Source organism: Brassica napus, assembly GCF_020379485.1.
Source record: "Brassica napus cultivar Da-Ae chromosome A6 unlocalized genomic scaffold, Da-Ae chrA06_Random_10, whole genome shotgun sequence".
Taxonomy (NCBI): Eukaryota; Viridiplantae; Streptophyta; class Magnoliopsida; order Brassicales; family Brassicaceae; genus Brassica; species Brassica napus.
Genome location: NW_026014048.1, coordinates 18,406 through 40,982, shown reverse-complemented (window position 1 = coordinate 40,982; position 22,577 = coordinate 18,406). Strand labels below are relative to the sequence as shown.

Below are 22,577 nucleotides of genomic sequence, written 5' to 3'. Positions count from 1 at the left end.
GAGCGATAAGATCCTTTGACCTAATTTACTACTACTACTACTGTACCGATGTTGGGCCCTCTGTGGATGTTATTCCCACATTGTCCACGCTTCAGACCTAGATGTCTGAGCGTGAGGGAGGGTATTGATGAGAAACATCCCACATCGGATATATAAGAATTAATCTACTACTATATAAAGGGTTAGGGCCAATCCACTCATTGCCAATTGGTTTTAAGTTGGAAGCCCATAATAAACCCGAATCTAACAAAATTCTCCAATTTGAATAAAATTGCTGTATTTTAATTATATATATGTGGATATAGTGTCAAATGGAATTCACCAATATCTATTAACCTATAATGGATCACACGGCCACCATCATATGAATGTGTAGCTTTACACACAAATCATTTGCACGATCCAAGTTTCAGAAAAAAGGGAATTATTTAAAATGTTATCTACTTATTAAACTTATCTTGCTGTAGTTAGTTTCCTCCTACTAGACAGTCCAATATATTAGATCATGCATCTTTTATTTTTGTGCGACAGATCATGCATCTTTTATAAATGAAGATAAAAACTATATTTCTCGTCTTTATTGTACCTAATTGTGGAACTTATCTTCTCTCGCTCTATACATGCATGCCCGTGAGACTTCTCACGTCATGCATTGATCGTAACCCTTGGTGCTAAATGCGTTGTGTGTGTTTTGTGTCTATATGCATCCTATTAATGAGTTAATGCAAATACAAATATAGAGCCACTCAGGACACAAAATATACTAACAAAAAGTTAATTTCGGGCATGCAGAAATAATTATATAGAACCCAAGTTCAAAAATAAAATTATATTTTTAAGCAAAAAAATAAAAATAATAATTATAGACTTCTGAAGATCTCAGTTAACAGTTCTAACTTCAAGGCTAGATACATTAATTTGTAATGATGGTTTATGGTCTCAAATCTAATTGTGGGAATCAACCAGACATGTACAACTTTTGATTAATTATGTCTATAACGCTACAACCAAACAATAATTTGTTAATCATATTTAAAAGCACAATGCCTCCTATAGAGCTTGAAGAGCCAATCTGTTTTAATACATCTACTCCTACTAATTATCTAGCCTGTTTGGACTCCCAAAGGCTAATAACAAAGTTTTTAAATAAATATACTCGTATACAGTTAGAGGAAGAATATATGGTTCTTGTTCGTGATATAAATTAATATTATCTGGTTTACATTACATGCTAACTATATTTCATTAATTTATACAATTCCGGTTACCTGCGAATGCAAAGAAAAAAAAACGCAAAGAACCAAAATGATTGATGCCTTTTCTACGTTAGATAGACGTTGCTTCTTACGATGACTTGTCGTCTGCTTATTCGCTTAACTAATACTACTATAGTATTATGATTACATGTATAAACAAGTCTGGAAATATTTAATGAGACAGGTGATATTTGGATAAACATCAGTATTTTTGTACGAATTACTTAAATAATTTATTCTAGAAGTAGCCGTTGTTACGTCATTAGAATCGAAGTAGAATCTCATGTTCTATGTACTCTCCACTCATGATGACGCGCTCATTCTCATTCTCTTGAACTGCTAAATCTCTTCACCAGTTTAGCGAGTGGACTGGCGCTTCCAGTTATCGCCGACGCATGCGCGGGTTAGAGAAACTAGAAGACGTGGTTAAGGTAAGAAAATAAAAATTAAACAAAAGCTATAAAAAGAAGAATTCATAAGAGAATAAAAAATGGATCTACCTGGTGCGCACATCAGCGAGAGGTAGTGGAGAGACATGACAACTGAATAAAAAACAAATACCAATTTTATTTTAAAATTTAATTAAATTTTTAATGAATATTAAAGTTCGAACCATATATATTAAATCGCTAATTATCAATAATTTGCTTTCATACCTAAATAAAATTTTGGTACTCCAAATACGGATTCGTCAGCCACTATTTATTATTATTAATAGAAGAATTCGTGGGAAAATAGTATAGAAACAAGTAATAATTAGGTTTGACTCACTGTAGCTGCATTAGAACCCACAAAAAATTGAAACTTGAGAAAAAAACTAAAATATATATTATTAATTCATTTTTTGTGGAAATATATTAAATAACCACGTCAAAGGTCTCATTTAAGTTGTCGTGTTCTCGCATGATACCTCTTCTTCTCCTTCAAGATGGTGAGACCTGAGTTTCTGAGACAGAAGGAAGAGCTTTTAAAATCCCTTCTGTTTACGGTCGGATTCGAACTACGTACTTCCGTGCTTTACGTCCAGTCTTGTCGCTGAAGTCTTCTTTATTTCTTTCATGTTTTATCGCGACATAAGAAACAATCAAAAGGTTTGGCTTGAGATCTCTGTTCTTAGCCTATCTCTTGTGTTTTTGTTTTCTCTGTGTAGTGAAAGCGAGAGAGGAAAAAAAAAGTGAAAAGTCAAGAGATTTCACGGCGTCGTTTATGGCTTTACTCTGCTCCATTATAATCTTGTTATCACTAAAAAGCCTTAAAACCTTTTATTCTTTCTTAATTATTATTTTGACTAATTTTATTCCCTTTATTTTTCTCTCTTGATTAATTGTATAGACTTCATGAATCACTTCAATATGTCTTTTTTTTTTCTGGTTGCTTGGAATCGAAGCTGGAAATTAGTCGAATATTGCTAAGAACTGTCTTGTATTAGAAAAGTTTCAATCTATCTCCACTTGTAGGTTATGTGTGTTTGACTTATGTTCTCTTTTCTTTTTTTTTCTTTTCTGATCCTATCCGGCTTATGTTTGATTTCACCTTTCTCCTAAAGTTGCGTACAAGAATTGAGTAAACATTGGATTGAAATTTGAAATTCCTCTTGTTTAAAGGTGTCTTTAACTGTTTATCTTTTTGTTAAGTTGGTCCACAATTAGTGATGAAATAAAGTGACATTCTCAATAAGTGGAAACTTGACTTACTGAATCGTTTTTTGCTGCTTAGCACAGTTTCTACGATCTTATCTATTAACAACACCCTCCAAACACTATTGAGGATAAGTTTTTTTTGGCTGTCATTACAACATATGTTTCACTTTCACCTTAAAAAAACACATGTTTCACTTGTGATCTTTGTTAGTGTTCTCCTAGGTCTAAGGGAATTTCCATACCCTCTCAGATTTATTTCCTTTGTATAAAGTCTCTGGAATATAAAGGTGGTTCTGTTAATTGTCCTGTTTTCTTTATAGTAGTAATCTTAATAGAATTGAGTTCCTTTGGAGATTGAAATAGTTTCACAAAGAAACATCACAACTTTTACTATTTCTTTGCGTTTGACTTTGTGTGATATAACTTTTGGTTGAGACCTAATTGCTTATATTAAAGCTTAGTTTATATGCTTTCACATATTGTTTTAAAAAACATTGTAATTTTGGCAGTGAAGGGAAGCATGAATTCAACATCAACACATTTCGTGCCACCGAGTAGAGTTGGTATATACGAGCCTCTCCATCAATTTGGTATGTGGGGAGAACCTTTCAAGAACAATATCGGCAATGGAGGAAGTATGAACACTCCAAGCCACATTATTATACCGAATAATCAAAAGCTAGACAACAACAACTTGGTACCTTTTTTTGCTTCATTCTTGTACCAAATCGCTTGAAAATAACAATTTTTTTATTTTCAGACATGTAAACGCTTTCTTTATTGAACTCATTTTCGTTTCTAGTCAGAGGATACTTCCCATGGAACTCCTCACATGTTTGATCAAGAAGCTTCCACGTCCAGACATCCAGATAAAGTAAATGTCTAATGCTTCCATTAGTTTTTATTTTAATCCTTACGTAATGTACTAAATGTCTAATATTGTTACAGATACAGAGACGGCTTGCACAGAACCGCGAGGCTGCTAGGAAAAGTCGCTTGCGCAAGAAGGTATGACGCTATTTACTCTCTTAGACAATAATGTTATGATCTTTGTTTACTCAATGGGAGATTCTGTCTGCAGGCTTATGTCCAGCAGCTGGAAACAAGCAGGTTGAAGCTAATACAACTAGAGCAAGAACTCGATCGCGCTAGACAACAGGTTATTGAAGCCAAAATCTATATCTTTCCTTTCCAAAACTTACCAGAGATTATTAGCTCAACTAAAAAGGACAATGGGCATTGTGTCAAAGATTTACTGGTTCGAGTAACCATTTGAACGAAACTAATATTAGATGTTGTAGTTTTCGGGTCTGGGGATTACGAGTTCTGGCACCGAACTTCTTGGTATTAAAAAAAAAAAACATACCGCAAATTTTGATAGAAACTTGGATGGTTTCAGGGATTCTACGTTGGCAATGGCATAGATACTAGCTCTCTTGGTTTCTCGGAAACCATGAATCCAGGTTTGTGTCAAGAACTGTTGAGTCTTTCTTTACAAGAAACCAAAACTTGAACGTCAAGATTTAATGGTGTTTTGTCGACAGGGATTGCTGCCTTCGAGATGGAGTATGGACACTGGATTGAAGAACAGAACAGACAGATATGCGAACTTAGAACGGTTTTGCATGGACATGTTACCGATGTGGAGTTACGTTCGCTAGTAGAAAACACCATGAAACATTACTTTGAGCTATTCCGGATGAAATCAGCAGCTGCAAAAGCCGATGTCTTCTTCGTCATGTCAGGGATGTGGAGAACTTCTGCAGAGCGGTTCTTTCTTTGGATTGGAGGGTTTCGACCCTCTGATCTTCTCAAGGTAACAAATCAGAAACATCGAACATAAGTTAAATCGAAAGAAATGTGTTACATAGCCCACTGAAACATAAGGCCTTGGCCTCATAATTTTTGTAGGTTTCTTATAAATATTTTTTAAAAAAAATGTTTATAGCCCCCAAATTCTCATATCCGGCTCTGGTTACATTCTTGATATGTTTTGGCAGGTTCTTTTGCCACATTTTGATGTCATGACGGATCAACAAGTTCTAGATGTATGCAACTTAAGACAATCATGTCAGCAAGCTGAGGACGCGTTATCTCAAGGTATGGAGAAGCTACAACACACACTTGCGGAGTGCGTTGCACGTGGAGGACTGGGTGAAGGAAACTATATTCCTCAGGTGAATTCTGCAATGGAGAGATTAGAAGCTTTGGTCAGTTTTGTTAATCAGGTAAAAGATAAATAGATAATAATAATCCTTTTTTAACCAATACAATAGTAGCAATCAGTTTCTTAATTACTGTTTATTAGGCTGATCACTTGAGACACGAGACATTGCAACAAATGCATAGGATCTTGACCACAAGACAAGCGGCTCGAGGATTATTGGCACTTGGTGAGTATTTTCAAAGGCTTAGAGCCTTGAGCTCGAGCTGGGCAACGAGACATCGTGAACCAACATAGATTTAAGTTTTTGAAAACAACAAGAAGAATCAAGAATGAAGAGGAGTGCATCTTGGAAAAACAGAGGATTACTCATAATAAGTGGGGGGGTTGCTGCTGATGATTATTTTTTATTCTGCGGCGGAATCAGGAAAAATTGAAAAAACATGTATTAAACTTGTAAATATCAGAAAAGATGGAGGCGTTCGTTTTCCGGGGTGCAGCTTATTAAAGAGACAAAGTTTTTCGGATGTTTGTTTGATTATATAGAACTTGGTCCTAAAATTAATAATAATACATAAAATGTGCGTGTTCGAGTTATTATTGTCCATAATCTCTAGTATTTGTAATTTAGAAACTATCGGAAATATTTGTAAATTACTGAAAGCTATCGGAGATTTATCTTAATTAATATAATATATTTTGACTAGTCCTATTTGCAATTTAAAGACTATTGGGTTGATTTCGTGATTAAAGGTAAATAGAGGGGCAAACGGAAAGATATAAGAGAAACCTTATCACCAAACTCCAAGTGCGTTTCTTTCGTTATCCTCAGAACTCGCGAGTGAACTCTTCTTCTTCTTCTTCTATCGCCATAGCCACAATGCTCAGTCTCTCAATTACCTCGCCGGGGACGGCGGTGACTTTCCTCCGAGGAAATGTTTCAGCGAATTCAACCTCTTCTTCGTTCCACGGTGTCAGAATCCAGCACCAGGTCTCTGCTCGCGTGCCGATTTCTTCGTCGTCTCGTAAACCTTTAACGGTGATGATGTCGAAAAGAGAGGCGGAGCTGAAAGAAATCAGAGCGAAGACGACGGAGGAGCTGAACGAGGAGGTGATTGACCTTAAAGGAGAGCTCTTTATGCTCCGTCTCCAGAAATCGGCGAGGAACGAGTTCAAGTCAAGCGAGTTTCGCCGCATGAAGAAACAAGTAAGCTTTACATTGAATCTAGTTTGAAGTTTTAGAAGATGTTAGCAATTAATTACTCTTTGGACAATGTGTGTATAGCTTAGATTCGAGGTTTCATGTCCTTTGGTTAGAGTCTTGCAGTTAAGACATATAAAGTCCTGAGCTTTGTGTCATGTCTTTGTAACTTGATATACACTACACAAAGTTATCGGCTTTTGGTTTTACCTCTCTCTTTTTTTTCAGTTAAGACATAAGTCCTGAGTGTTGTGTCATATCTTGTGTAGACGTAAGTCGCTCTCTCTGTTATATGGGACTAAAAGATGTGTGTTATTTTGGGTGTGTGTTTGATTTTAGGTAGCGAGGATATTGACGGTGAGAAGGGAGAGGGAGATAGAAGAAGGGATAGGGAAGAGGTTGTCGAGGAAGCTTGACAGGCAGTGGAAGAAGAGCATTGTTGTGAGACCACCTCCTTCTCTCAAGAAGCTTCAAGAGGAAGAAGCTGCTGAAGAGGCTGCTGAAGCTGCCAAATCCGCCTGAAAACCCCACCCATTGTATTTTGTTGGTCGCTCTCTTCTTCTTCTTGTTTCCTTGGGATGTTACTCTTTGTTGCTGGTAACCATGCTATTTTGTTGTTGTTCTGTTGGTGTAAAAACTTTGTTCATTAAGCAGTTTACATAAATTTCTATAACTCAACGAAAAAGTAGCTCTGTTCTTGACCATTTTGAGGATTCTAACATACAATATGATCATGCTTCCGAGTGATGTTTCTTATTGGGCTTGAAGCCCATATAAGAACTGCATCTTCTAGTCTTCTTAGTTGATTTTCTGTTTACTGCCTCGCCTTTACTGATTTAGTAGGAAGATGTGGCCATAATCTTCTCACTCAGGAGTCAGGATCATCAGAGGTGGTATTGAAAATCTTCGTACGGAATGATGATTAATTAAAATAATTCAATACTGCTGGTTTTTTTCTAGAAAGTTTGAATATGACTGATGATAAAACATATTTAATAATGCAGTTTTATTATGTTATCTAAACCAAACCCACTTCTTATTGACAATATTCCATTCATATTATTCACATGATTAGACCCGGGAGTACTGATTTGATCCTCATCACTGACATGCTGCTAAGAGTCAATGTTTCATTCACAAACAATGCGAAGTTTGTAGTACATATCAAGGTTTTCGCTGAGTTATTGATCATTGCTAGGTTGTTAAATTAGTTAGACGTCTTTCTTGATATGAGATGCTCATGTTCTACTGATTTTCATCGCTATTCTTTTTTTTTGGAATAACGTCAGAAGTGATGAAATAGCTGTGATCTGGACCACGATAATCTTTACCTAATACCCTTACATACAAGGGTTAAGTCAAAAGATGTTTTGAAAAGATCTATCTGCCCACAATTAATTATTGTGTTACGAAACAATGGTCAAAACTCCACATTTTAATGCATATAGTTTATGTTATGTTTAAGTTTGACAGCTGCATTATGCTGTTCACACCAATCAGTTTACACTTGCAGTTTGTTATCCTGCATTTCACAAACTGACCAAGTCTTTCACGTTCGGCCTAGCTGAATTGTGAGAATTAATATTTTTTTGTGTATCTGAGAAAATATTAATTAATGTCCAAATATCAAAGTTCAGCAAAGATAAGCGATGTTCTTGATATTAAGTACAAGAGGCTTAAGACAAAAAATGCATATCTAAAGAAGATTTATGAGGTTTGCATATGAGAATAGCATTAATATTCTCTGAAGAACTGTCTCACCAACTCCATGTGCTTTAAAAGGTCTACACAGATTTCTATGATGCTTTTACGTATATATTCATGCAAAGATCTTGGTAGTTCTTCTGGATCACAACATGTGACTTGCTTTTCATGCAAAAAAGCTTTCCTAAATTTTTGTCTTTGCTCCAACAACTATCTCATTAATTAAAAGCAACATTAATGTTAATTATCGTCTTCTTCGTGATAGGCCTGTGAAGGAAACAATGAACAAGACCAGCCCTGTTAAATTCTGAGGTCAGTTGATGCTTCTGCCCAATTTTTTTGTTCACCAATGTCAGTACTCATTAAAAGTTTTGATTCAGTTCATGAAGCAAAATGTGATTGCTTCATAAATGGTAATCAGTTTTAACATGATTTCCGTTATTTTTTTTTTGAAAGAAACATGAAGCAAAATGTGATTGCTTCATAAAGAGGGTTTGTTTCGTAAATATCTAGTTTTGATTGGTTTTGAGCAATATATGTTAATTGATGCATCTAAATTAATTCGATGTGGAGCTCTAACTATAATAGCATTATAATGCCATTGTCTCCATCTCCATCTTTCACTGTCTTTAATTAGCTGTAAAACTGATGTCATCAATGAAAGGATCGCAGCCACCTAAAATTTACATGTAGTGGTTGATGCCTAAGAAAGTTACGCTTAAGGCCCACTCATTTTGGTTCATATAATACTTAAGAATGACTTCACGTTTATAATTTAGCATTGCATTTTTTCTTCAAGTTACATATGTCCCATGTTCTTGCAGGTTTCTTTCTTGTGATGTACTTTTTAGCAGATTTACCCTTTGAGGAAAGTGCAATGCTAGATGATTTTGAATAGTGGGTTCTTGTCTGTATTTATTTTTTTGGTTTCAATTATTAGGTATTTATTAGTCTTTAGAACAATTGCTAACAAAACCAAATGTTGAAGAAAGAAATTCTTCAACCATTAGTAGATTAATTAGTTGTGTGATCAAAATCACAAAACGAGTCTTCTGACCCCACATCTGGACCTGATTTCTAACAAAGCTGCTCCCATGAGAACAGTAGAAAAAGAAGTTTAACTTGATGTCTGAATATACTCATGACTTCAAAGCTTGTTCTTGAAGTAAGACTATACGCGCGAGTACATTGGTCTCATTTTTTTACTCATTGCATTCTCTTTCAGGACCATGTTAGTTTTCTCATAATTGTGTAAGTACCAGTTTCAAATATCACTGCATATATAAGAATCCACAAAGTTGGATAGTGTCATCCTGGATCTCATGAAATAAAAAATTGGGTACAAATGTGTATATGACTAATATATAGTCTTCAGCTCGATATGCATCCTCTTCAGAGATACAGAAAATAGGGAATAAGTGAACTTTCTTTATATCAAACTTGGCTTTGAAAGTCATAGTTTAGATGTGTTGGTTAGGAACATATGAGAAGAAGCAAATCAGTTTTCATCTGACATTGACAACCATTTTATTTTATATATTTGATGAAAAGAATGGTTTAAAGTGAACCTTAAAATCAATTATTTTAGTATGAACCTATCAGTGCCTTCCTTATTTCTTTAATATTTACTGTACCTGCTTCCTCCAGTGAGATTGTGGTGTGGTCCACTCTATGAGAAACCCTAGACTGACAAGCAACTCAAATGTCTCTCTCTCTAGTCTCTCTAGAAAATATTCAAGGTTTCTCCGCTGCTTAACCATACTTTTTGAACTTGTAGGATTTTTTTTCTTATAATGATGAAATTTACTGGCTTATCACAGGTCTATCTTGCTAGGGTTAGATGGAAATAGAGAATTCTACATTTTAGACACTTCTAGTGCGTGAATTTACACATTATCACCTACATCATGCTGCCTTGCAGTTGCAGAGTTACTGCAGGTTTCGTCCATTATATGATGAAATTAACCTTATGTCTTTTCATACTCCGCATAATGTAAACACATATTTTTTCGCAAATCACTTTATGATATATATCATATGTTATATAGAGGACAACTGAACAGATGATATACACAATGGAAACCTTGACAATTTGATAAACCTATTGGGGAATACATACTTAGTTCGTAGATGCAGTGAAGTTATAACAGACTTGATACCTTAATATTGTGAAAACGTTTCCTTATTCAATATTCATGTATAGATCTTAGAATTTGTTTCTTGAGGACAAGTTAGTTTCTTCTTTCTGGGTCAAAAGAGGACAATTTATCTTTCATTTTGAAAAAATGGGGAAAAACCTATCAACTACTTTATGGAGAAGACACAGAAGAAAAAGACAAGAAATGCCATTTGGTCCAATGCAGAGGCAGTGGGAGAAAAAGTCTTGTAGGTTTCAAAGATGGTGGAGATTTAGATCATTTCTGCACCAACCTCTCCTCTAACAAGCTCCTTCTAATTTTCAACAAAAAATGTGTCAACATCAAGCCTGTCAACATTATCAATCAACAGTAACGTCTCTTCTCACAGATACATAACTTCTCATCGATCATATATACTGATATGATCAATGCTGCTCCAGTTTCCAGTATTTTGAGACTCTTAAGACTTATAGTAAGTTTCTCTGCATCACTTATCTCACTATCAGAGACAAATCTCTCTTTGCTAATGGGTCATGGCTTGATACGAAGAAAATACAACTATATATATAACACCAAATACATAAGTGTCATGAGGAATTAGAAACTTATCTTTGCGTGCCAAAGGAGGTGTCTCTTCAGCCATACTTGAGGTGACATCTGTCGTTAGTGCTGACTTCTTTTTGTAACTTTTATTTGTTTGTCAGGCTATGATTAAATAATGATTTGAATAGTTTATAGCTCCCTTGTTCTACTCCACCTATATACCCAAGCAATGCGACTGCATGCCAATATGCCTCATGTTATTATGTCTGCATGTACTATTCACGATATATATTAATTCGTGAAACACATGACTCTAGACTAAAGATCTCAAGATCTTGAATAGTGTCCCAGAAGAAGATTGCTTGTACTATAAGTTGTTATACGGTACGTATACCGAAAGAATAAAGAAGAGACAATGTAGTGTAAAGGGTGATAGCGACATGGGTTGTTTTTGTATGCGAATAAGAAAGAAGCACGTGGTGAGTGAGAGAGAGGGAAGCTCAGCTATATATAAATAGAAATATAAGAAGCAGTTAGTGGTTGTGAAGAAAGGAGGCAATCGACCAAATCTTTTTGACAGTTAAGAGAGAAGGTAAACAAGAAGAGGAGGAGAGACCGTTGTTAGATACAGATCGTTCATCAAACATGGGAAGATCTCCTCTCTCAGCTGATGAAACCGGTACTCTGAAGAAAGGTCCATGGTTGCCTGAGGAAGATGATAAACTCATCAGTTATATCCACAAACATGGCCATAGAAGCTGGAGTGCTCTTCCCAAACTCGCTGGTAACATCTTCAAAGACTTTGATGGAAACCTAGTTCTTGTCTTGTGACTATATATGTTTTATTATGTTCAGGTCTTAACAGGTGTGGGAAGAGTTGTAGGCTACGATGGACAAACTATTTGAGACCTGACATTAAGCGAGGCAAATTCTCACAAGAGGAAGAAGAGACCATCTTGAACCTTCATGCGGTTCTTGGAAACAAGTAAAGAAAATCTTGTAACTCTTTTTTTTTTTGCTAAAATGTTAATATAAATCTTGTTACTCTTGGTCATGCATGGATTGTTTTTTCCCTCGTTACTCATTGAATAATGTTATTGGTAATGATTGTGTATATAAGGTGGTCAATGATTGCAAGCCACTTACAAGGAAGAACAGATAACGAGATCAAGAATTTCTGGAACACTCATTTGAAGAAGAAGCTGATTCAGATGGGCTTTGATCCCATGACTCATCGTCCAAGAACGGATGATATCTTCTCTAGCTTATCTCAGCTCATGTCTCTCTCCAACCTTAGAGGACTTGTTGATCTCCAGCAACAGGTTCCATTTGAAGATCAACAAGCTTTACTGAATCTCCAAGGTGAGATGGCTAAGCTCCAGTTGCTAAACTACTTACTTCAAGCTCCTCCTCTTGCCATGAGTAGTAGTAACAACATTAACCCTAATGAGTTGAACATTCTCAATCTCCTCACCAAAGAAAACTACAATACCAATAATCTTGACCTCACTTCTTGTCTTCAAGACTTCAACAACAACCTCCCATCTCTCAAAACCCTAGAGGAAAATCATTTCAGTCAAAACAATTCTCCAATATGGTCGCATGAACCACCTAGCTTGAACCAAACTATGTTGCCTTCTCATGATCCTTCCCCTTTGGGTGATGATTTGGTTCTGAACCAGGCTTCCTCAAGCCATGAGCAAGAGGTAGCAGCTACAGGCTCTGTAGATTGGCCTGATCATCTCTTTGATGACTCCATGTTTACTTATCAATCTTGACGTATGTTTGTATATGTTTCAAGAAAACATGATTGTTTAATGTTTATTTGCATGTGGAGGTTCTACATCTGTACGTTACTTCATGATGTGTGCTAATGTCTTAGAATGTACATGTTGTCTTGTTGTATTATATAACTCATACATGTTGTTTATATTCTTCATACGAACATTCTATATGTAAACTTCACTGATGTTTTAAAAAATCAATCTTCATCTACTTTACAGTTTGAATCACAAGAGTGTCACCTTTGAAAATCAAAAGTATATTTCTATCTTCCACCAGATAATTCAATGGCGTCTTGATTGTTTATCGAATCTTCACCCCAATCAAATCTCCTCTGCAGCCTCTGAAACTCTTCTTGTCTTGTCACTTCAAGATTCTGCCATTCTTCCCATCTCTCTGCAAGCCCTTCTCCTTCAAGCATCCTCACAACTTCCGACATAGCTGGTCTTTCTTCCGGTGCTGCTTGTGTGCACAACAAAGCCACTTGTATCATCATCTCTAGTTCTTCCTCTATGTAATCCTCTTCAAGCTTCTTATCTACAATATCTCCAAGTCTCTTTTCTCTTTCCAACTTCTTCACCTGAAAACCAAAAAGATTGTTTATTACTCTCTTGAGAAGAAGCAAAAAAAAAAAAAAAAGAGAAAGTGATCTCAGTTTCAAACATTACTTACATGGTCTAGCAACAAGACATCATCTTCTTCCTCTAACCGCGAGAAATCAATGGCTCTTTGTCCAGTTACAAGCTCAAGAAGCATGATTCCATACCCAAAAACATCGGTTTTCTCTGATGATTTCCCTGTGGATATACATTCAGGTGCAATGTGACCCATTGTTCCACGGACCTGAGTGGTCACATTAGTCCTTCTAACATCTACCAACTTAGCTAAACCAAAATCACCAACCACTGCTTCAAAATCTTCATCTAGTAACACATTAGCAGCCTTCACGTCTCTATGTATGATCTTCGGATTGCAATGTTCATGAAGATACTCAAGTCCTCTTGCTGCACCTAGAGCAATCTGTTTCCTCCTGAACCAATCCAAAACTGGTTCCCCTCGTTTTATCTCTGCATATAATCAATCACAAAAAGTAATGTTCAAGAAATAGCTAGGCATTAATTAGAAAGATTTGTAGAAGACTAGCTAGAATGATTTTTATATATTTTACATTTGTATAGAATTTTTTCATTTTCGGGTTTAATTATAAAATTATTTTGATGAATTATCAAAATTAGATATACAAAACAGAAGAAAATAATTTTTTGTAGATTTGTGCTAACATTATTACTTAATTAACTGATTTAGACTAATTTAAACCAAGTTAGAATAATTTAAACCAATGTGAATTGTATAAATCGGATATTAAGAAAATTGTTTCGGCTGGTTTGCCGAGATTTTTAGAACCATGACAAAAAGTTCGAACCTCCTAAACCAAAAGAGTAAAGTTTGCTTTCTTGTTACCTCTTAACCGATATGCAACACTTAGATTCTGCATGAAGGGATACACCAAAAGGCGTTCGGTCTGTGTTGTGCAAAAGCCTATAAGGCGAAGCAGGTTCCTATGAACAGCTACACTTATCATTTCAACTTCTCTCTGGAAAGCTTCGTCTCCTCCTGGTCGTTCAAAGTCAGTTAATCTCTTCACTGCGACTTTGGTGCCATCCAAAAGCACTCCTTTGTATACTTTCCCAAAGCCTCCTTGTCCAAGAACGTTGCTTTCACTGAACTCATCTGTCGCCAGTTGAAGCTCTCTCCATGAAAATCTTCTCAACTGTCCAAACGCAATCCTTCTGTCTACTTCACCTGAACTCAAAGTTTCAAGAAAAGGTAAAAAGACAAAATCGGTTCGATTTTTGGTTAGTTCGGTTTCAAATTTTATACCGAAGTTTAGTTTTTGATTAGTTCGGTTAAATTTTCTGTTTAGATTGAATAAAATTCAAAATTTTTTGTTTAGTTTTGGTTAATTCAGTTCAGATTTGGTTAGTTTGGTTTGGAATTTTGGTTAAGATTGGTATTTTTTTAGAAAACCGAACTAACAAATTATCCAACCGAAAACCAACATTTTTTTAGTTGCCAAACTGAACCAAACCTTCTAATGAACTGAACCAAAAACCAAAATTTTTGGTTCGGCAGGTTTGGTTCGGTTAATTAACCGCAGGCCTAGACAAAATGTTTTTAAAGCTCCTAGTAAAGTAAAGATTGTTCACAAACCTGCAACATCTACAAACACTTCACGTCTGTATCCTTTATGTTTATCCTTGCAGAAGAAAAACAAGAAGAATCCAAGGAGAATCACTGTGCTCCCGCTAACAACTCCTGCGATGATTCCGGTTTTTGAATTGCTTGAATCACCTAATCAGAGCAAACACAAACTCTCCTTACTTGGTATCTGTGCAAGTAAAGCATAAGCAGATTATTATAGTTTCACCTGAAGGATTGGACACGGTTACGCAAGGGTGAGGGTAAATGCCACCACAAGTCAAGTTGTTTGCTGTGAAACTATTAAGTGTTTAAAAAACACAAATCAGATTATAGTGGTAAGATAAATGGAAACTGCAAGTGTATCATACGTACTTGTATTTTGGAATGTCGAATAAACTCTGAGGAATCTCACCGCTGAGATTGTTTGAGTCGAGCAAACTGCATAATGTAGTTCAAAAGCAATAGCTTTAAGGAATACTGAAGAAGACAAGACAGAGAACAGAACAGAAGACTCACATATTTATCAGTTTTGAGAGGCCAGTGAGTGAATCAGGGACAGTTCCATTTAGGTTGTTCCTACTCAGGGTCCTGCTTAGTTAAGCCAAACAGAAGAATAAAAGACTGGCCTTTATTATTTGAACACAAAGAGATCTCAGACAGGTTTCAAGACACTTACAGGAACTGGATGTTACTGAGATTACCAAGCGTGGATGGTATGGGACCAGAGAGTTGATTGTCCTCTAAATCCAAGCTTGTCAAGCTAGAAAGATTCCCAATAGATTCTGGTATTTCACCAGTAATTCCATTTCCCTTCAATGTACTATGAGCACAAAAAGAATCCTCATTTAATATAACACATGTAACAGTAGAAATTAACTTCCAACAAGCTCACAGCTCCAACCAAAGCAGGCATATACTTACAGAGTTTTGAGAGTTTTCAAGATTCCTATTCCTGAAGATAAAGTTCCCGAGGAGAAGTTCATGTAAGACAAGGTTCTGCAAAACCATATAGCAAAAAGGTTAATAATCTCTCAAGCCATTATTTAAACAAAGCGTTGAGTAATTGTGGTTAGTGTTATACTGTTATGGAAACATACAGAGAAGTAACATGCTTCTGCTCATCACAAATAACTTGAGACCAAGTACAAGGATCTACTTGGTTCAGGTTCCAGTCGCTTAGCTGTTGAGGAGATGCACGTAACGAGGTCCTCAGAGCAAATAAAGCCTCCCCTAAACACGAAATTGCAAGAGTTAAAACCAACAAATATCATACTATTTACATAATAAGACAGTTTTAGAAGCTGCTAACTAGAAGCGAAATGATATAAATAGAAGAAAAAAAAAAGATTTTAAGTAAAAAGTAATGAAATTTACCTTGATCATCAGGTGACACAGATGACCATAGACAGGCAAGCGCCAAAGCAGTTATCATAAAAGGCAGAGCCATCTTTCTAAGAACTAGCAAATTTCAAGATGTTGGATTCGCCATATACAAGAATCTGAATGAACCTACCACAAAGGATTAGTTACTTTCTAATCCTTTATTTGCTTCGGGTTGTTACAGCTTCTAAAAAACGAACCTTTATAGCTGCCCAGAAGATAAAAGTACCAATTTTGGTCGGAGAAATTACACTTCTTCACGATTAAAACTCCGATTTGTGAAGAGCAAAGAGAAAGAACAACTCAGTTCCAAAGAAGAAACTTGTAGCAGAGAAGATAATCCAAAAAAGGAAAAAAGAACGAAAGATTCCAACTAAGATTTGGAATTTTGGATGATTTCACTTCCACTCTTACTTTGAAGAGAAACTAAAGTAAAACTCTTTTGCGTTACTTCACTTATTTGTTTTGTAGGGAAAAAGTCTTTCTTTTACGCAAATAGCCATTATGACATTCACAATGGCTAGTCAAAGAGAGACCAAGAAGCCCCGACATTGGTTGGTTCAAGAACTGCTTTTCCTGCGTGATTATCTATACTATACTAAAAGAGGGATATAAGCCATGGAGAGGTTGTCCACGTAGGATAGAAAAATCAACCAATCAGAAAGTCCGAAATTGCCATGTCATCTCATTTATTTTTCGCAAAAAATGAAAAAACAATGCAAAAGTGAGGATCGAACCCGGGTTAGTATGATATATATATAGGACAGTTACCACTAAGCCATTGAAACTTTCTTGGACACATATACAAGAACCACTAAATATGTAATCACAAACTCTTATGTACATTTAGAATAATATGAATTCAACTTTCAAGACTCCGATACTTTGTTTTGTAAAAAAAAAATAAGTAAGTGACTAAGCTAATATATTATTTGAAAGTGTGAGAACGTCGACAAATATGAAAAATCATAGATTTTTGTTTTCGTGACAAAGTTAAGAATTTTGTAAAAGTAAGTTTAACATATAAATTTTCGTGACAAATATGAAAAAGCATAAATTTTTGTACAATTTTGACAAAACAACTCAAAACATACTTCTCTAATGTCTTAATAAAATATTATTTAAGGGTGCAATAATTAAATATATTAATTCAATAAATTTTATAATTTATAGACAAAACAATAACACAACAAATTTTGAAACATTTGTTTAACCTATCGATTTTTTTCATGAGAATCCAACTAAACAAGATAAAAAAACAATTAGATTTACAAATATTTAATTACCATTTTATTCAATTTTGATTAATTTCAAATTGTCATAATGTATCTTTTTGAAGTTACAAATATGAAAAAGCATAGATTTTTGTACAATTTTGACAAAACAACTCAAAACATATTTTCCTAATGTCTTAATAAATTATTATTTAAGGATCTAATAATTAAATATATTAATTCAATAAATTTTATAATTTATAGACAAAACAATACCACAACAAATTTTGAAACATTTGTTTAACCAATCGATTTTTTTTCAGGAGAATCCAACTAAACAATTAGATTTACAAATATTTAATTACCATTCTATTCAATTTTGATTCATTTCAAATTGTAATAATGTATCTTTTTGAAGTTACAAAAAAATAATGTTCTTTCTTTATTACACTAGCATTATATATAGATTCTATATACACAAAATAAATATAATATAACAACATAAGCTTGCTTTCCCTGATTCATATGAAAACTTTTTAAGTTATCCACCCAAGCAAATTAATTAAATCAATGAAATTGTTAGAATACAGCAAATTAATTTATAATTTTATTTTAAATTAAATTATTTAAAAAGTGTATTTTCGTTAAAACAAAATAATAAATAAGTAAAACTGATTTGATGGTAATTTTTATGACATATATATATATATATATATATATATATATATATATATCAATTTTGTGAAAGAAATAGAAGCTTAATATGGAAAAAAATCTTAAATACAAAAAACTCTAAAAATTAACAAAAAAAAACTAATAAATTAAACTATGATATCACTTGAAAACTTCTTAGACCATATTAATAAAATATTTAAGCGATAATTAGACAAATTTGATTTTTTTTCCAGCAAAAAGTTTATTATTAATTAGTATTAGTTATTTCAAGATGTTTAAGAAATGATGGACAAAAAAATAGGATGGACATTAATGATATATGAACTATGAATAGTACTTTGTGAAGCTGACTTAGATAACATATCTGCACATCTATTTCCAGTCCTTTTTGATGCCTAAATTCAATTTATTCATAGTAGTTATTCCACATATAGATCGTATGAGATATTGTTTTGATATGTAGATTTGTTTTTTCAATGTTAATAAGATTGATAATTGTTAAAATGTATCTTTCGAATATGATATGTCTATAACCGAGTCCCCAACATGAGACAAGTTTGTTTAAAAAGTAAATAATTTTATTTTTCTTATATTATATAATCAATATATATTATTTACTGATAATAAAAATATAGTTATTCATCTATCACAAATATCTATGCAAATATGTGAATCAAGTACAACAATCAAACAACATAATGATTTCCACAAAGAAAATTTTAAAAATATATTTATGTTATGTAGTCATATTTTATATTCTTTAAATAATGTAATACAATATTCTACATTATTTTTTTAGAATTGAGAAATACATATATCAGTTAGACAAATTAAGCGATAATTAGACAAATTTGATTTTTATTTTGTGAGCCAAAAGTTGTTTATTAATTAGCATTACTTATTTCAAGATGTTTAAGAAATGATGGACAAAAAAATAGGATTGACATAAATGATATATGAACTATAAATAGTTTTTTGTAAAGCTGACTTAGATAACATATATGCACATCCATTTCCAGTCTTTTTTGATGCATAAATTCAATTTTTTCAGAGCAGTTATTCCACAAAGAGATCGTATGAGATATTGTTTAGATATTCAGATTTGTTTCTTGATTGTTAAGAAGATTGATAAGTGTAAAAATGTTTCCTTCGAATATGATATGTCTATAACCGAGTCCCCAACATGAGACAAGTTTGTTAAAAAGTAAATAATTTCATTTTTCTTATATTATATAATAAATATATATTATTTACTGATAATAAAAAATATAGTTATTCATCTATCACAAATATCTATGCAAATATGTGAATCAAATACAACAATCAAACAACATAATGATTTCCACAAAGAAAATATAAAAAAATATATTTATGTTATGTAGTCTTATTTATATTCTTTAAATAATATAATACAATATTATACATTATTTTTTAGAATTGAAAAATACATATAATATCTTATCCGCGGTTAAAAAATCTAGTTATAATAAAAATAAATAATTAGTCATCATGATGCTTTGAATGTTATTAACGAATAGGATTAGATTAAACATGTGGGCGGCTTTGTTTTCGGTTTTACACTTTTACTATAAGCCAATAAAAAAAGCAAAAATAATTGGGGCGAGAGAGGCTCGAACTCTCGACCTCAGGATCACTCAATAGCTATGAGACCTACGCGCTAGCCAACTGCGCCACCGCCCCCTCTGATAGAATCTCTCCATCTTATTTTTTATACCAAATGTTATCCAAGGTTGTTCTCGAACATGTAATTGCACTTGCTGATTGATTACACGAATGGGTCGATAATATCTGAAACCGTTTCAAGTCGACCATCATCAAGAACTCTCTATTACAAGGAAAATTTGAATTCAGAAGCAAGTGGAATACACAAACCCAAAATAATGATGACAATACATCGACGAAACCACAGTGAGTTTATCCATTTTCGGGTGTTCGTTCTCGCTCTCCTGGCTTTCGAGAACAACTTCTCCAGGCAAAAGCCTTACACTGTCATTCGCCAGTTCTTGTGTGTTTGTATTACCTCTGGTTTATTGATAGAGTATCTTTTCGGATGTTGAGGGTTCTTCTGCTGTCTTATCTTTCTCTTCATTAGGCGCTTTCCTGCTACTAGTAGAGCTCTCAAACAGCTTCCCGTTCTTGGCAATTGTAAGGATAAGCTCGAGTTGCTTTCGCTGTTGATCCTATAAAGCAAGCAAACCAGCATTCATAAGCTCAAACGAAACTAGTATGGTCGTCTTCAATTCAAGCCTGGCAGAAACGTAAAAGACAACCTTCTACATTCTGACAATAACAAGCAAAAACAATTAAAACCTGCATAGCGAGCAGAACCTTCTGAATTTCGCCAAGCTCCTTCTCTAGAATCTCTTGTTGCGCAGCTATCACTCTTGTAGCCTCAGAATTCTTTTGAGCCAAAGCTGCAGTCTTTGTACAAAAAAACAGACCAAACACTTTTGAGATACATACAACACGTAAAGAACTAAACTTTATGTAAAACAACAGCTACATTGACCAGTCAGATTATAGCATATGTTCAGGTGAGGAATACTACAAAGAGAGCGTGTGAAGCTACTAAATCCTATCTCCCAAGTATCCGAAATGAAGCTACTAACGCCAAGATCGAAGCTTTACCTCAGAAACGGGTTCCTTGAGAGCTTTCCGGGTGACCCGAAACCGTATCCCCAGTTTCTCCAGATGCCTTGAGAGAACTCTTACAATGTTGGTCGAGGTTTTCAAATCCTCTTCAAGCTTCTCCAACCGTCGAATTAAATTCGTACCCTCGCCTTCTCTGGTTCCTTTGCAAATCCTCATCCATTGCCGTCGTCTAAGCCACGAACCAGACGCGACCGAACACAACAACCCGACAAAACCCAAAGACAGAACCTTCTTCCCAATCTCACCAACCGCCGCGTAATTCACCGCGAGAACCACCGAAATCACGGCGGAAGACAGAATACAAACCGCCTCCGCGAAAGAAACGAAGCTGCTAAAATCGAAACCACCATCGGAGTCAGCGTCTTCTTCGTGTGATCCGAGCGAAGAAGACGCCTGAATTCTATAATCACGCACGATCTCGAAATTCGACCGAGGAGACGTGATGACGTGGCGGAGGAGGGTAGGTTGAGGGAAGAGTTTAGTATTCCGTACAGATGCGACGGAGAAGCAGAGATTGCTGCTGCTCCTACAGATGCGGACAGGAGTGGAGCCGGAGAAGAAAGCGTATCGAGAGGGAAGAGATAAGGACATTATCGTCTTTTTCAGATCTCCAACAACTGACACTCACTCAAATTGGGATCGCTGCAAGAAATGGCGATGACTCTAAGACCATCTTTATCGGGGGATCTTAAATGAGGTTTTAAAGTTAATTGGCTATTTAATTAAATGAAAACTAAATAAAAAGAGTGTTATCGATCCTTAAGAAAGGATTTTGGTGATCGATAACTAAAGGGGTTTTTCCCCCACGTGTCAGCTAACCAAAGCTAAATCATATATTTTCCAATTTTTTTTTCTTCTCTCTTTTTCTTTTCTTTGGTTTCTATCGGCTTCTCCGGCTCTCGTGCTCTCCGCAGGACGACGATGGCTGTCGTTCTCTCCTACGCACCTCCAAGGTTGAAACAAACGTATTGTTTGTTCAATTGGTTTTCTTCGCACCTCCAAGCTCTCCTTAGCACCTCCAAAGTTGAAACAAATGTATTGTTTGATCCAAATCTTATCTCCTTTCTATATAAACTGTGATCATATAGGTTTAACCATCTGTAGTTTTGTTTCATTTGATTGAATAAGCTTCAGTTGTTATATATGGTTTTGATTGTTATTTAGTACTGATGACAACAAAAGGCTCAAGCTTTTTTGAGTTCTTGGCTTATTCCAATTTAACCCACCTGCATAACTTTTCGTAAATTAGGTTGAGAAAGTAATTGAAGTTGAGAAGAAAGCAGCAAGAGAATTAATCCGGGAACATGGAAAGGAGAGGGCTTTCTCGGCTTTGAGGAAGAAACAGACGCAAGAAGAGTTGTTGAAGCAAGTAGATCAGTGGGTCATCAATGTTGAACAACAAGTAACTCTTCTTTCTCATTTTAAGGCTTTTTAGCTTTGTGTCTCCCTGTTAGTGTCTTGTATCATGGCTTTTGTGGTTTGTCTTGCATCATCGCTTTTGTGGTTTTTCTCAACACATAGATCAAACGTTTCATGTGACTGAGTTGGGAAATATCGAACAATACATAGCTCAAACGTTTCATCTAGCTGATTTAGTCACTTAAATAAGATCGTTCTCTTTAACATAACCTTGTACATATAATCTTCATTCTGCTAATTAATTCTTCTGTATATCTTGATTCTTCTGCAAGTCTTGTCTTCGTGGTTGAGGGTGCTGTGGCACAGGCTAAGACATCAACTTCTTGGAGAAGCAACCACTAACTTAACAACTTCTGAGGTAATTTTGCACAACTTAACTCTTCTTCAAGTCTTGCTTTATTCTTTATTGCTCTTGTCTGGAAAGTAGTTGACAGAGGGTTTAATGCTTGTTAGAGTTAAGTTATGGTTTAGTGTTGCATCTGCATGTGATGAATGCTTGTGACATTGGGTTTAATTCATGTCAACTCATGTTTCTGGTGTGATGTTGTTCTGTAATGGACTTAAGCTGTTATGTTTAAAATGGAAT

General features: G+C 34.8%; 5 protein-coding genes and 1 non-coding gene across 10 annotated transcripts; 3 read left to right on the top strand and 3 right to left on the bottom strand.

Annotated features, from left to right (window-relative positions):
* Window positions 1-2,111: 2,111 nt before the first annotated feature.
* Window positions 2,112-5,657, top strand: LOC125594345 (transcription factor TGA1). 4 transcript variants are annotated; one of them, XM_048770615.1, is made up of 9 exons: window positions 2,112-2,347; window positions 3,406-3,593; window positions 3,699-3,770; window positions 3,845-3,904; window positions 3,978-4,055; window positions 4,296-4,359; window positions 4,441-4,712; window positions 4,897-5,124; window positions 5,205-5,657. In XM_048770615.1, exons 2-9 carry the CDS (start codon window positions 3,417-3,419, stop codon window positions 5,355-5,357), a joined length of 1,104 nt encoding a protein of 367 aa, XP_048626572.1. In that variant the 5' UTR covers window positions 2,112-2,347; window positions 3,406-3,416; the 3' UTR covers window positions 5,358-5,657. The 4 variants fall into 4 exon arrangements, with proteins under 4 accessions (XP_048626572.1, XP_048626574.1, XP_048626573.1 ...); XM_048770617.1 differs by lacking the exon at window positions 2,112-2,347 and adding an exon at window positions 2,605-2,709; XM_048770616.1 differs by lacking the exon at window positions 2,112-2,347 and adding an exon at window positions 2,778-3,183.
* A 125-nt stretch (window positions 5,658-5,782) lies between these two features.
* LOC125594346 (50S ribosomal protein L29, chloroplastic-like) lies at window positions 5,783-6,925 on the top strand. The gene is made up of 2 exons (XM_048770618.1): window positions 5,783-6,267; window positions 6,601-6,925. Exons 1-2 carry the CDS (start codon window positions 5,941-5,943, stop codon window positions 6,781-6,783), a joined length of 510 nt encoding a protein of 169 aa, XP_048626575.1. The 5' UTR covers window positions 5,783-5,940; the 3' UTR covers window positions 6,784-6,925.
* A 3,195-nt stretch (window positions 6,926-10,120) lies between these two features.
* LOC125594344 (transcription factor MYB53-like) lies at window positions 10,121-12,470 on the top strand. Its single transcript, XM_048770613.1, has 3 exons — window positions 10,121-11,430; window positions 11,502-11,631; window positions 11,767-12,470. The coding sequence occupies exons 1-3, from the start codon at window positions 11,292-11,294 to the stop codon at window positions 12,422-12,424; spliced, it is 927 nt and encodes a 308-aa protein (XP_048626570.1). The 5' UTR covers window positions 10,121-11,291; the 3' UTR covers window positions 12,425-12,470.
* Window positions 12,471-12,520: 50 nt separating this feature from the next.
* On the bottom strand, window positions 12,521-16,447 carry LOC125594343 (probable LRR receptor-like serine/threonine-protein kinase At5g65240). Of its 2 annotated transcripts, XM_048770612.1 has the most exons (12): window positions 16,211-16,447; window positions 16,005-16,129; window positions 15,728-15,860; window positions 15,552-15,626; window positions 15,307-15,450; window positions 15,147-15,218; window positions 15,003-15,068; window positions 14,857-14,927; window positions 14,640-14,780; window positions 13,890-14,231; window positions 13,101-13,495; window positions 12,521-13,008 (listed from the first exon to the last, which is right to left on the bottom strand). In XM_048770612.1, the coding sequence occupies exons 2-12, from the start codon at window positions 16,075-16,077 to the stop codon at window positions 12,694-12,696; spliced, it is 1,827 nt and encodes a 608-aa protein (XP_048626569.1). In that variant the 5' UTR covers window positions 16,078-16,129; window positions 16,211-16,447; the 3' UTR covers window positions 12,521-12,693. The 2 variants fall into 2 exon arrangements, with proteins under 2 accessions (XP_048626569.1, XP_048626568.1); XM_048770611.1 differs by having other exon boundaries at window positions 16,005-16,447.
* Window positions 16,448-19,515: 3,068 nt separating this feature from the next.
* Window positions 19,516-19,600, bottom strand: TRNAM-CAU. The gene is given in 2 exon segments: window positions 19,516-19,551; window positions 19,563-19,600. It is a non-coding gene; the product is annotated as a tRNA-Met (tRNA).
* A 107-nt stretch (window positions 19,601-19,707) lies between these two features.
* On the bottom strand, window positions 19,708-21,238 carry LOC125594340. Its single transcript, XM_048770607.1, has 3 exons — window positions 20,549-21,238; window positions 20,231-20,341; window positions 19,708-20,100 (listed from the first exon to the last, which is right to left on the bottom strand). Exons 1-3 carry the CDS (start codon window positions 21,161-21,163, stop codon window positions 19,948-19,950), a joined length of 879 nt encoding a protein of 292 aa, XP_048626564.1. The 5' UTR covers window positions 21,164-21,238; the 3' UTR covers window positions 19,708-19,947.
* Between the last annotated feature and the right edge of the window lie 1,339 nt (window positions 21,239-22,577).

What these genes read in the sequence shown, in the direction of transcription:
- LOC125594345 (XM_048770614.1), top strand. Translation starts at nt 3,363, where the DNA reads ATGCTTTCACATATTGTTTTAAAAAACATTGTAATTTTGGCAGTGAAG. An exon ending in AGCTAGACAACAACAACTTG is followed by an intron (nt 3,594 to 3,698) that starts GTACCTTTTTTT and finishes TTTCGTTTCTAG; the next exon opens with TCAGAGGATACTTCCCATGG. An exon ending in TCGATCGCGCTAGACAACAG is followed by an intron (nt 4,056 to 4,295) that starts GTTATTGAAGCC and finishes GGATGGTTTCAG; the next exon opens with GGATTCTACGTTGGCAATGG.
- LOC125594344 (XM_048770613.1), top strand. Translation starts at nt 11,292, where the DNA reads ATGGGAAGATCTCCTCTCTCAGCTGATGAAACCGGTACTCTGAAGAAA. An exon ending in TGCTCTTCCCAAACTCGCTG is followed by an intron (nt 11,431 to 11,501) that starts GTAACATCTTCA and finishes TATTATGTTCAG; the next exon opens with GTCTTAACAGGTGTGGGAAG. An exon ending in CATGCGGTTCTTGGAAACAA is followed by an intron (nt 11,632 to 11,766) that starts GTAAAGAAAATC and finishes TGTGTATATAAG; the next exon opens with GTGGTCAATGATTGCAAGCC.
- LOC125594346 (XM_048770618.1), top strand. Translation starts at nt 5,941, where the DNA reads ATGCTCAGTCTCTCAATTACCTCGCCGGGGACGGCGGTGACTTTCCTC. An exon ending in TTCGCCGCATGAAGAAACAA is followed by an intron (nt 6,268 to 6,600) that starts GTAAGCTTTACA and finishes GTTTGATTTTAG; the next exon opens with GTAGCGAGGATATTGACGGT.
- LOC125594340 (XM_048770607.1), bottom strand. Translation starts at nt 21,163, where the DNA reads ATGTCCTTATCTCTTCCCTCTCGATACGCTTTCTTCTCCGGCTCCACT. An exon ending in TCAAGGAACCCGTTTCTGAG is followed by an intron (nt 20,342 to 20,548) that starts GTAAAGCTTCGA and finishes TTTTGTACAAAG; the next exon opens with ACTGCAGCTTTGGCTCAAAA. An exon ending in AGGTTCTGCTCGCTATGCAG is followed by an intron (nt 20,101 to 20,230) that starts GTTTTAATTGTT and finishes CTTGCTTTATAG; the next exon opens with GATCAACAGCGAAAGCAACT.
- LOC125594343 (XM_048770611.1), bottom strand. Translation starts at nt 16,077, where the DNA reads ATGGCTCTGCCTTTTATGATAACTGCTTTGGCGCTTGCCTGTCTATGG. An exon ending in TGTGTCACCTGATGATCAAG is followed by an intron (nt 15,861 to 16,004) that starts GTAAATTTCATT and finishes TTTCGTGTTTAG; the next exon opens with GGGAGGCTTTATTTGCTCTG. An exon ending in CAGAAGCATGTTACTTCTCT is followed by an intron (nt 15,627 to 15,727) that starts GTATGTTTCCAT and finishes ATGGTTTTGCAG; the next exon opens with AACCTTGTCTTACATGAACT.